This window comes from Pinus tabuliformis, chromosome J (assembly GCF_031772625.1).
Source record: "Pinus tabuliformis cultivar Carrire ecotype Pingquan chromosome J, CPIR1, whole genome shotgun sequence".
Taxonomy (NCBI): domain Eukaryota; kingdom Viridiplantae; phylum Streptophyta; class Pinopsida; order Pinales; family Pinaceae; genus Pinus; species Pinus tabuliformis.
In genome coordinates, this window is record NC_142295.1 from 1,645,292,384 (window position 1) to 1,645,305,701 (window position 13,318).

General features: G+C 38.6%; 1 protein-coding gene across 1 annotated transcript; it reads right to left on the reverse strand.

The window, feature by feature from the left end:
- Positions 1-1,511: 1,511 nt before the first annotated feature.
- LOC149233845 (putative methyltransferase TCM_000336) lies at positions 1,512-3,112 on the reverse strand. Its single transcript, XM_089376827.1, has 4 exons — positions 2,975-3,112; positions 2,477-2,887; positions 2,121-2,393; positions 1,512-2,039 (listed from the first exon to the last, which is right to left on the reverse strand). The coding sequence occupies exons 1-4, from the start codon at positions 3,050-3,052 to the stop codon at positions 1,653-1,655; spliced, it is 1,149 nt and encodes a 382-aa protein (XP_089232953.1). The 5' UTR covers positions 3,053-3,112; the 3' UTR covers positions 1,512-1,652.
- Positions 3,113-13,318: the final 10,206 nt, after the last annotated feature.

A 13,318-nucleotide genomic window follows, 5' to 3' on the forward strand; every position in this document is an offset into this window, starting at 1 on the left:
GATAACCATTGAGACATACACTATTTTGGTTTGTGTGAGATTATTCCCCTTGGAGTCTCAAGTTCAAATATCATAAAAAGAAGTTGAGGTTATAAGCCAATTGTGAGGGATAAAGGTAATCATATAAAATGTGGAAACTCAATCATCTAAAATAATTTTGGTGAAAGCGTTTCATAAATAAATCATTTTTCCATCTAACATTAAAACTAACCCTAAATTAAAATCAATCTAATTTAAAACATTATACACAATACATTTTTATTATAAAACCACCTTGAAAAAAAATAATTAAACCAGTTTTTTAACAAATCCATATCCTCTCCAAAATAGATATATAAATATAAATGTATATTAAACCCAATGCATTTTTATTATAAACCGACCGGGAAAAAAATAATTAAACCATTTTTCTTAACAAATCCATATCCTCTCCAAAATAAATATATAAATGTATACTGCAACATTTTTGGATCATATTACGTAACGCTCGCGGAAAGCCTACATAATCCCAGTTTCACATTTTTTTTTCAAACCACCTACTTTATTTTAGGGGTGGTTTGCCAATGCTCCGATCTAATGATCTAAGCGTTATCGTTGGATCATATTACAAAATATTTATTTGGTTAGAGCTCACGATGTTTTGAGGGGTTGTTGACCTCATCCATTCTCTCATCGGTTTTCATCATCGTTCTCGTGATGTTTTCTTTGACAGCATAATGAGCTTTTTAATAAATTTACGAAATATTTTTAATTATAAATTTAAAGGTTAAAGTCGTAATATTAATTATTATAAATAAAAATAATTTTAATCAATTTTAATGGTTAAAATAGTAATATTAATTATTATAAATAAAAATATATTTAAATAAATTTTAAATGTTAAAATTGTAATATTAATTATTATAAATAAAATTATTTTTTAATGTTAAATTTATTAAAATATATTTAATAGTTAATGATATTGTAACAAAGTTTATATATATTACAAATTTATAATATAGTGAGATAAATTAAAATTATGATGATATTTATTATAAAAAATGTTTATAGATATTTATTACCTTATTAATTTATATATAAATCTTTTACATAATTTAAATCATTTTTAATTTTTCTGTTCTAACTTTTCTTATAAAATTCAAACTTGAAATTTAATAAAAACTAAACCTAACTAATTTAAACTTTATAAACATATTAAATTATAAAGTAAATTTTATAAACATATTAAATTATAAAGTATTATATTAGATTTATATTTTTACAGAAGTATTATACTTAAAATATATATATAAATAACTTGTATATATTTGAAATTTAATAAAAACTAAACTTAGCTGATTTAAAATTTATATATAAAAATAACTTGTATATATTTGAAATTAAAAAAAAGCTAAACCTAATTAATTTAAACTTTCTAAACATATTAAGTTTTAAAGTATTATGTTAGACTTGTATTTTTACAAAAGTATTATTCTTAATATATATATATATAACTTGTATACAGAAGAATGTAAGAGACATAAAATTTTATTAAAAACAACTAAACATACAAATATCTCAGCTTATGACTCATCAGGAAATCCAAAGACTCAACAAATTGTCCACAAAATACTGACAAATTCATACAGCCCTCCTTTATTTTTTCAACATGATTAAAGCTTTCCTTTACGCTGGAGGACTATAACCAGATGTCCTCCCCTCTTTCCATATTCGATGCGTTCGCTCAATCTCCTCCCCATTATTTCTCCATATTTCTCGAATAACGCATCCATTATTTCTTCTCCAAAATGGTGTTTCATCAGGCTTTCCAACACTGCTCTGAATTGCTTGGACAGTTTTTGACCATATGCATCCTTTGCAGAGGCTGAGCCTGCAATGGCTTCCATTTCCTCTTTCGGAATATTGTCTGATCGTCTCAGAACCTGCAATCGCTGTATTTCGAATGAACCCTCTTTCGCTATTTCATTGCTCACTTCCCCTGGACATGGACAATACATGGGTATGTTGAACGAGTCCACCTTCTCCTCCTCGATCAAACCCTGCATCAATGAAACCTCAAAAATTATAACTATTTTTTGACCCATTACCAATTCCAACTGAAGGAAAAAGCAATATTATACCTGATTTACCAAATCATTCAAACTGGTTTCTAATGATTCCCAGTTGAAAGCGACGTAACCCTGATCAGTTGGATTGTGAGATGTTCGACCCATTAACAGCAAAAACATCCGGCCCCCGGCAACCATCTCCTCTGCACGGGCTCTGAGAAACGTGTTAAAATCCTTCTGAAATTGAAGAAAATACGCTTCCCCGACTGCCCGAGATCCTCCTTCGCAGAATATTTTTCCCTTGTTCCATGTCGCTGAATTTTTCTCCAAAATCTCAGCGGGAGCCTGATCATATAGACGAAAACTAACCTGAGACTCCAGACTAAGTTATACTTATTCTAGTAAATTATATATATGTGAAAACATACCTGGGAAAGCCAGTGAAGCCCAAACGAAGAATGAATGAAATGGAGAGTCTGATCTGGAAATAGCCTGCCGTAGAACGAACCTGGTACGCCTGCTGCAAAATATGATCTGTCCGCGACTCCCTCTTCATTCTGATAATCAGTATCTACTGAAAGAGAAGGCAGAATTTTAAAGAGTGAGTTGAAATCTGAAGTAGGAAGATCGTTGAAGAATACTTGACACTGCGGAAGAGGAATTCGCGCAGCCCTATATTTGGCTTTGAGGGCCTGCGTTATATTTTGGGCGGTGAAGAGAGCATTGGGGCCCGACGAACAACCAAGGTCAGCAACGCAAAACGTGTTGCATTCCATAATCATGTTCATTGATAAAATGGTTTCCTCCAAAATAGGCTTTGCAATTTCTAACCCACTCCTCTGCAATATTGCGTCGTGAATATCAATCGTTAGAAAATACTTAACAGTGATGTAGAAGCAAAAAAATGATGGATTGAAATTCCAAACCTGTAATAGAATCGAATTTTGGGCATAGCTGGAATCTCCGAGGCCAGCGTTCATATGAAACACTCTCTCCATCTCCATATGGATCCCTATCCTCTTTGCAACCACAAATCAAACCAATAAAACACTCCTTGCAATCACAAATCGAACCAATTGACACAACAGGGAGGTTGGTAAATAAAGCACAATTTTCCAGCAAACGGATGGGCATCAAATTCAATTTTCCCGTGCCGTGGAACTTTCAAACTTCTAGAAGAATGCCTCTGGATTTTTTGGTTTTTCTTATCAGTTATCCCACATATCAGCTCCACGACACCCCACGTGAAAATTTCAGTAAAAACGGACTTCTTAATTTATGGAAGCCTACCCATATTGTGAAATTTTATAGCATCTAGCTTCTGTGAGTGATTTACAAGGTTACCCTTACGACAATTCCGTGAGATTTGTTTGAGTCAGAATCCATTAAATTTTTTGGAAAACACCGCTTTCCCCTTGCGTGCATACAGTTTCAAAAAAATGTTAACGTTGTTGGTAGTTCAATCCTTATAATTATAATATATCATATTATAATAAAATACCATTGTGTGAAGATGACTGATGCAGTTATTTGATTTTTATATAATGTGAGTGGTGAACCGCTCTATCATCTTCTTTTAATTTGAAATTGAAGCCCCATCGTCCTTTAATTGCGTAAATATCGGTTTTCAGAAATAAAGAATATTTTATTTTATTATACTTTGTATTTATTGAATTTATATCATTTATTTGATGGAATACGATATATACAATAATAATTTTTATTTTTCATGGGTTATATTTTTATTTAAAATAATTATGTTTAAATTTATGTATGAAAAATTATAAATATTGCACAATTATATTGATGATGATGATGGTGGTTGACGTCCACTAAAACCAAACTTTGGTCTATCACAGCGAAAGAGACAAATTATTTATTTTGATTTAAGATTTTATTGTTATGCTCATAAATCTTGGAGAGAAGCCTCGCGAGCTCACTATAATTTTGACATCGTAAAAGGCTAGGAAGGTCAGTACTACAACAAAGATTACGAAACTGAGATCTAATGTGGTTGTACGCGGGCACTTTAAGAGGAAGTGATTTTCATCCTCGATGTTCATATTCTCACAAAGATGACAGATCCTTTCCATCCATAGTGTTTTAGGAACTGCCCAACGACCCATTTCACTATGGAGCTCATGAGAGTTCGTTCTAATCTTAGCTATATTAATTTTCTTCTTTGAGCTAGTTAAAAGAGAGATACTTTTGATCTTCTAGTGTGGGGTTGATGACCTCTTTATAATATCTTAATTTTCTTTTAGCTGCTAAATCTTTCTCACACCACATTTTTTCTTTGAACTTAGAAGTAACAATATTTTTAATGCTTTTAAAGTTTTGCAATGCAGCATTCTCGTTGATCTCCCAATGGTTTAACCAAGCCCTGGCGTCTTTATACCAACCTCGTTTGAGCCTTAGGTGGTTTTGGCTGGAATTTAAAGCTAGCTTAGGGAGTCTATGGTATCCTATGTTATTGAGCTTGTGCTTGTACAACAGAAGCCTAGTCATAGCTAGGCTCTCAATAAGGGAAAGACCCACTTCTATAAGGAGAATAGGATATGGTGTATTGCTTTTAATTTTGAGGTTATACGTTATAAAATGCTTCTGGATTTGCTCAATATTTCTCCACGATTCTCTAGAGATGCTACAACCCCAAACCTCACATCCATATAAGATAACAAGAGTGACTAAAGTTTCAAAGTGGAACTTCTTTCTATCCCACATTACAAGGTTTGTCGTTTTAGAATTATTTTCAAGACCAAAATAAGCTTTCCACCCCCCATTAATCCTTTTCTCAATGCTATAGTTCCAGTTGACCTTGTGATGAATATCAATTCCTAGGCACTTGTAAGAAGACACTTCCTCCAAGTACTATTGTCATACATAAAATTAGTGTAAGTATCCTTCTCGGATTTGATAATCATAACTTTCGTTTTGTCAATGCTAACAGTCATACCCATGGTAGACTCGAAATCCTTAAGAAGTCTAAGTTGCTGATGAGCCCCAAAAATGGGTAACTTATTGGGCTCATTTTGCCTATTGTTCTCCATTAATCCACCATTCTTCATAGTTTATGCATGCTTTTGAGTATATTTATGTTAATTGAATGAATGAGAATAGTCACTTGACCATGAAGTCTAATACGTGATTATTGCAGATTTTTGGACATCTTTTGGACCAAGGTCAAGCATTTATGAGCTAGTTGACAACCAAATACGAGGGAACAAGGCTGAGGATTTGTAGGAAGGGTGTCTCCTGCACTAAATGGCCCCTTCCTTGAGTTCTCCACCATCAGCTCGGAGTTCAGCAGCCCACCGAAGATGATCCCCAAGGGCAGCCGAGTAGCTTTTGTGAAGTGGCTAATTACTTGCAGTTTTGAGCAGCCAAGACCCTTGAGTTAAGGAGGGATGTTGGAGGTCCTCGTAGTGCATAAATAGGAAGGCTTCTATCCTTCGTAGCTTAGCTTTTGAAGAATTGTATTTTTGCACTTTAGTGCTGCTCTGCCTTCCAGCCCATTTTGGAGCTTTTGCTGTAAACATTTTTGTGACATGGTTATTTTTTGAGTAATGGAGATCAGTTTCATTTTGCATCAACTCTGAGCTTTTTCTTAGGAGACTGTAGCTCTTGGGGTTGGGCCCAACCCAGGTGCAGTACCTCCTTTTGTGTACTTTTATATGTTTTTGTTGCATTCCTATAATAATTTCTGCTACTTAGATTAACATATTGCTTTGTTACTTAGGTCATTTTTTATGATTGAAATAACTTTTCATGTTCAGGTTGATTTGATACATTGGTAACAGAAAAGATCTTCGAAAAAGGCCATCAAGCAACCCTTGATCTCACCTATCCCTCCTCGTGACCATGAGCTGAGACCAAGTTGTCCTTGCTGCCACAAAAATGTTGTTCTTGCTTCTTCATGTAATTGCTAGTGTTAGATTCTCAGTTGCAAAAGTTGATACCAGTTGTGATTACATGCGTAGATCTATTCTTGTTTAGTTTTCATAGCTATCTTACATGATTTTCTACCAATAAAGTTCTGTTCATCATGATTGTTGGGTTTCTAGGTCAAATTAGGTCAAGATAGCTAGATCTTTGGTTTGCATAGTCTTTGTTTGATTAGTTTGAGAAATAGTGTGCCTATCACTTGTAATACATCCCTGCCTATTGTTCCTTCATCATACAACCTGCTCCAATCCCAACTTCTAGATTCCTTCCCTTCATTTGCCACACTTCTCCAATTCGACCTAATTTCTATATTTTTGTGCAACATTGCTCCCTCCATCCTTGAACAAATCCAACCATCTTCATCACTCCTTAGCCTCATTTACCAGGTCCTAGACCTCTTCACAACCTCGTCCAACCTCCATTTCCACTTTCCCACCTGTTTTCCTCCATCAACCCTAAAAAATTCTCTCTCGGCTCTTCCTATAGAACATCATTTAGAACCCCTGCAAACTTCCTGTAGAAGATCACATGGGCAGTTTCTCGAGATCTAATCGCTGTGAAACTCTTTGGAAGGGTGCTAGGGACCCCTTAGGCCCTCTTCTCACCTTCCCAACCACCTACAAGTGCCTACCCCATCTCCTTTCGTCAATCAAACTCTGCACAGTAAAAAACAGTTCAAGCACATGCATAATAATTCTGCAAAATTACTCAAAAATACAATTTTTTTTTATTTTATTTATTTATTTATTTATTTTTATTTTTTTTATTTTTATTTATTTATTTATTTATTTATTTTATTTATTTTTTTATTTTATTTTTTTATTTTTTTATTTTTTTTTTCAGATTTTACTTCAGAAGTAGCTTAGACACATGCATTTTACCTTTCCAAGAGTCAATGGCATCCATTTCAGCAGCTTTCATCTCTTTTCTTACACTAGTAGGGTTAGTCGGTAAAACTAGGGTTTGATAGGGTTTGCATTTCTTTTCAGTTTTTAGTTTCTTTCTGCGAATAAATTAGCCTCCTTAGAGTTAGCTTTCGTCCATCACAGTTAAAAGCTTCTTCTGAGAGCTCATATAAGTTGGCTTAAGCTCGTAGCAGACTTGTGCCAGTTGATCAAGTGACAGCCTGCGGCAAGAGCTAGTACTTGTGCATATAGCACCGTCGCTTCCAAGTTTGTTACAAACTACCGGGTTGATAAAAGTAAAGAAGGGAGTCCCAGGAGTTGCAACATTATTGCTGCAATACTGGAGCCCACCACCTTTTTGGCGCCATTGCCGGGGAAGCGTCAGAGTATGTGTGATTGCTGCTTTTCTTCTATTTTCTACTACAACCTTCTACTCAGTAGTTTGTTTCAGCAAGCATAGAGTAGTTGTTTCATTTCCATTATGCAATTTCATTTCCGCAAAAGTAGATTAGGCATTTCCTGCTTTCCTAGACTAGCATTTCAATTCTGCAAGCGTAGATTAGCATTTCCATTATGCAATTTCAATTCTGCAAGCGTAAATTAACATTTCAATTCAGCAATTTCAATTCTACAAGCGTAGATTAGCATTTCCTTTCTGCAATTTCATTTCAACAGCATAGATTAGTCCTTTCCTTCTTTCATTTCAATTTTGCATTTTCATTTTAGCAAGATAGATTTTAGTTAGTTGCAGTTCAATCCATTTCAGTTTTGCAGGTACAAGCAGAAAAAGCAAAAATCAACCAAAAATATTTCATTTTCATGCCTTGTAGGAACAGAGACCATACAGGAAAATTCTTACCCAACACCCCCACCACATCACTGAGTCACCCTTCTCTCTTCTTCAGTGGCGGTGATCCAGAAGAACCTATAGGTGAACCTCTAGAGATATACGAAGACCCTATAACAGAAGAAGAGCAAGAAAACGTTCCTCTTGAGACCATGGCTGAACACAGGAACGATATAGGGAATGAGGAAAGAATAGAAGGTGCCTTTCCCATCCGAGAGACAAATGGGGACACAAAAATGAAAAACATAAGTCCCTCAGCCTTACCTCACTTCCATGGATTGACCACTGAAGACCCTGATACCTTCTTGTTTGAGTTTTCTATCCTTTGTCGAACTTATGACTATGCAGAAGACGAGAAAAAGTTGAAACTCTTTCCTTCGACCCTCAAGGATGCAGCACTACGCTGGTTCATGGGGTTACCTGGAAACAGTATCACAACTTGGGCTCAAATGCAACAAGCCTTTAACAACAAATACCGAGACTACTGTAGGTCAAAGGAAACGAAGGGAGAAATCTTTCGAATGACCATGGGAAGTGATGAGTCTCTGGAAGACTATGAAGAAAGGTTCCAACTCAGTTATAAAAGGGTCAGGTGCACACTTGACCCTGAATCTCTGAAGCTGGTTCTGCTCCGAGGAGTCCCTGAAGACCTTCTAGATACCCTCCATTTGCTAGCTGGAGGAGACATCTACCAACTACCTTATGAGGACATAAAGACTGTGTTTAGAAACCATTCTAGGGCAGCCCGAAAAAGAGGTAGGGGGAATCCACTTTCAACTAGTGCAACCTTCTCCAAACATGAGTTTACAAATCAGATGGAAGACCTTAAAAGCGAGGTGAGACAAACCATTGCCATGCAACTGGATACTTTCTGAATCCAACAGAAGAAAGAGGAAGTTGAGAGGGCTTTGGCCATCTTTTGTCCCAGATGCACAAGGAAGCATCCTAAGAACGAGTGCCCATTGCACTCAGTAGAGGTATGTTTCGTTTGTGAGGAAGACCACCCTACAAACCAGTGCCCAACCTTACCCAGACTTAAAGTTGTGTACCAAGGGGCTGAAGGAGCCACTGAACCACTCTACTTCCTCAACCAAAGGAGGCCACATGGATCCAGACCTTACCAGCAGGGGATGCAAGGGACATCCCAAACATATTACAACCCCAACCAATCCACTCACATACCTTCTTGGGGTCCCCCTACTCATCCTTCCTGGTCCGCACCCCCTCCTTTGTCATATCCACCTCAATACCATACTCAACCTACTGCTCATTCATTTCATTCTCATGTTTAGCCACAACCACAGTGGAATGCACCGCAACAGGGGTGGACGGCCCAGTAGAACTTTTCTCCTGCTATTCTGCCTCCACCACATGCTCAACCACAACCATTACCTCCTGCTCCTCTAAGACAACCCCAAATGCCAGCTCAATCGAACCCGAACCCTAATAATAGACAGGCCCGGCAGGTGTATACTAGAGAGACAACATGTCCTACCTATGCTGTGGAGATTCAGGAGATCAACCTACGATCTGGGAAGGTCCTTCCAGATCGTCAACCTCCTCCTCCGGAGGATGAAGAAGAGAAACAAGAAAGTGAACCCAAAGCCATTCCATCCTTTCCTGAGAGACTAACTAGAAACATGCAACCAAACCCAGAAGAGACTGAACTTCTGGGAGAACTTAAATAGCTGTGTGTAAGAATACCACTTCTCCACGCCATCAAAGATGTACCAATCTACAACAAATTGATCAAAGAGAAGTGTTTCAGGCACCCAGGCAGGCGCAAGAGAGATGCCCCAACTATTAATGTCATAGGACAAATGTCCGACCTAATGTTGGGACAAGTAATCTGTCCAAAGATTTGGACCCTGGGAGTCCTATAGTGGATGTCCACATCAATGGCACCATAATCCCCCACACCCTGATTGATCTAGGGGCTGCCATTAATGTGATGACCAGGGACACTATACTCAAACTTAACCTTCAGGATTCCCTGAGAAAGACCTCGACAGTACTGCAGTTAGTAGACCGCTCCACCGTGACTCCCAAAGGGATTGTGGAAGATGTCCTGGTCTCTATTGATTCTTGGGAGTACCCTGCAGACTTCTTGGTCCTTCAGCCAAAGGAAAAACTCTCTGGATACCCCCTCTTTTTGGGAAGGCCTTGGTTAGCTACTGTGAATGCTTACATCAGTTGTCGAGTTGGGAGCATGACCATCAAGAATGGGCCTATGTCCAAACAGCTAGTCCTATACCCTCTTTCCCAACCTCTGCTAGAACATGACTTACCTCTCTGGTTGGAGGAGGAAGTTCATGAAGTCTACTCTGCACCAGTGTGCACAGTGGAAGCCACCTGGGAAGTCCTCAAACCGAGGATGACCTGATTGAGAATTTGATTCAAAATCCACCTCCCAGTGTGCTGCCATTAGAGGAGTTGGTGGAAGGTACCCCAGCTAGCACTTTGGTGGACCTCTGTGTGGCTGATCTGACCTCTCCCAGAGTTAAGAATGTGGAATTTGGCCCTGAAAGAACCTTGAAGATCAGCTCATCCTTATCCCCCTCTCAGGAGAAGGAGCTGTGTAGCTTATTGAACCGCCATCTGGATGCTTTCGCTTGGAGCTATAAGGAGATGAAAGGGGTCCAACCTTCAGTCTGTACCCATCACATTTACATTAAAGAGGATTGTAAACCAGTTAGGCAGCCTCAGGGGAGAATGAATCTAGCCCTTAAAGGCATTGTTAAAGAAGAATTGCAAAAGTTGTTGGATGCAGGATTCATCTACCCCATCTCTGACAGTGAGTGGGTTTCTCCTCTGGTGCTTGTGCCCAAGAAAAACGGGAAGTGGAGAATCTGTGTAGATTATCGAGAACTTAACAAAGCCACCAAGAAGGACCATTTCCATTTTCCTTTCATAGATCAAGTGTTAGATGGGATGGCAGGGAAGAAGTTCTTCTCTTTCCTAGATGGGTTCAGCGGGTATAATCAAATCCAAATCAGCTCGGAAGACCAAGACAAGACCACTTTTAGTTGTCCATGGGGTACCTTTGCCTACCGGGTCTTCCTTTTGGGTTATGTAATGCTCCTGCTACTTTCCAGAGAGGAGTACTGAGCATATTCGTTGAGATGGTTCATGATTCGGTGGAAATCTATATGGATGACGTTACCCCTTATGGGTCCAACTTCCAAGAAGCATTGACTAACATGGGAAAAGTTTTAACCAAGTGTATTGAGATGAACCTGTCCCTCAGTCCTGAAAAATGTGAGTTCCTGATGACTGAAGGGACCGTGCTAGGTCATACAATTTCTCAGCAAGGCTTACAGGTGGATCCCAACAAGATTGCTATCATCCAAAGGGTTCCACCTCCTCAAAAGGTAAAGGATGTTCGGAGTTTTTTAGGCTTAGCGGGATATTATAGAAGGTTCATCAAAGATTTCAGTAAGCTAGCCTCTCCATTGTTTAGTCTTTTGGGGAAAGATGTTGAGTTTATATGGACTGATAGCTGTCAAGAGGCTCTAGATGTGTTGAAGGATAAGCTGGTAACTACCCCAATCTTGAGAGGTCCAAACTGGGCCCTACCTTTCCACATTCACACAGATGCCTCAAACAAAGCCATAGGAGCAACCTTAGGACAAGTTGAAGAGAAGCTACCATATGCCATATACTTTGTTAGCAAAAACCTATCCAAGGTGGAATTAAACTATATTGTAACCGAGAAAGAGCTCCTAGCTGTAGTCCATTCCCTAAACAAGTTCAGACACTACATCACTGGTTATCAAACATTCGTACACACTGATCATGATGCAATTAGGTATTTGATGAATAAACCTGATGTAAATGCTCATATCATTAGATGGTTACTTTTATTGCAGCAATTCGATTTGACCATTGTTGACAAGCCAGGTAAGGAAAATGTTGTTCCTGATTTTCTATCTAGACTACATTTGCCTGCAGGAGAAGAAGGGGTGGTGGATGATCAAATGCCAGATGAACGCCTATTTGCTATTTCACTACTCTCACCATGGTTTGCTGACATAGAAAGTTACGTGGTTTCAGCACAATTCCCGCCACACCTATCCTCAAAAGAGAAGAGAAAGATAGTGAGGAAAAGTGCCCCATTCACTTGGATTGGGGGCAACCTATTCAAACTTTGCCCGGATCAGATTCTAAGGCGTTGTGTCAAGGAGGAGGAAGTTTTTGACATTCTCTCGACCTGTCATGATGGACCCTGTGGAGGCCACTTTGCAGCAAATAGAATCGCTTTCAAAATTCTACAGGCAGGCTACTATTGGCCCACTCTTCATCAAGATGTCAAAAGATACATCAGCCAATGTCACCGATGTCAAAGGATGGGGAAACCGACTCCAGGGGATGAAATGCCCTTCCAAACTCAGGTGAATTTCGAGCCATTTGAGAAGTGGGGCATGGACTTTGTGGGTCCTATCAACCGTCCTTCAAGACAAAAGTCTTACATCATTGTGTGCATAGACTACCTGACAAAGTGGGCAAAAATGAAGGCAAGCAAGGCAGCAATAGAAGAAAAAGTGGTTGAGTTTTTGAGGGAAAATATCTTCTATAAATTTGGCTACCCAAGAGAATTAGTAACAGATCAAGGGAGCCAGTTTACCTCTAACTTGATTGAAGACCTACTTGCTCGTCACAAGATTAAGAACAGAACTTCCACCCCTTATCATCTGCAAGCAAATGGACAGGTGGAAGTCACTAATAGAGCTTTGGAGGAGATTTTGACTAAATTGGTGAGCAGCAGCAAAAAAGATTGGGCGGGTCGCTTGGTTTAGGCCACCTGGGCCTACAACACCACTTGGAAAACTACAACAGGTTTCACACCTTATGAGCTGGTCTACGGGAAGAAGGTTTTGTTGTCCATAGAATTTGAATAAAACACATTGAGGTTGGCAGCTCAGCTAGACCTAGATCTCAGCCATGCACAACGGGAAAGATTACTTCAGCTGAATGGACTAGATGAACAAAGAATGCAGGCCCTCCTCCACTCAAAGGTAGTCCAACTTCAAAGAAAAGTATGGCATGACCGACACCTTAAAGAGAAGCAATTTCAGCCAGGAGATTGGGCACTGTTATATGATTCAAGATACAAGGATTTCAAAGTGAAGATGAGGACAAGATGGTTGGGACCATATACAGTGGAGAAATGTAATGACAATGGTTCAGTCCTTATCAGGACCATTGATGAAGAAGCCATCCCCATGCTCGTCAATGGGCATCGATTGAAAATCTACAGGAAGCCCCTTTCTAATCAAGAGTTCATTGAAACGATGGATAAATCAGTGTTGGTAGTGGAGCAGGGCCCTGTCTCTACTCCACCCACACCTTGATCATCTAAAAAAAAAAAAATAGAAATAGAATAAAAAGATCCTTGGGTGAAAACCTCTTAGAGGCACCTGGGGCAGATAGTGAGGGTGAAAACCTCCTAGAGGCGCCCCAGCTGTCTCTCAAAAAAAAAAGGGAAAAAAGAAGAGAAAAAAAAACAAGAAATAGACCAAATTTCTGTTGAATAATTGCAGGTTGCAGGGAATACATTGCAGGTTAGGAGGGTC

Coding starts and splice junctions, on each gene's coding strand:
- LOC149233845 (XM_089376827.1), bottom strand. CDS start 3,052: ATGGAGATGGAGAGAGTGTTTCATATGAACGCTGGCCTCGGAGATTCC. Junction 2,394..2,476: donor GGCTTCACTGGCTTTCCCAG/GTATGTTTTCAC, acceptor CTATATGATCAG/GCTCCCGCTGAGATTTTGGA. Junction 2,040..2,120: donor TGAATGATTTGGTAAATCAG/GTATAATATTGC, acceptor TCATTGATGCAG/GGTTTGATCGAGGAGGAGAA.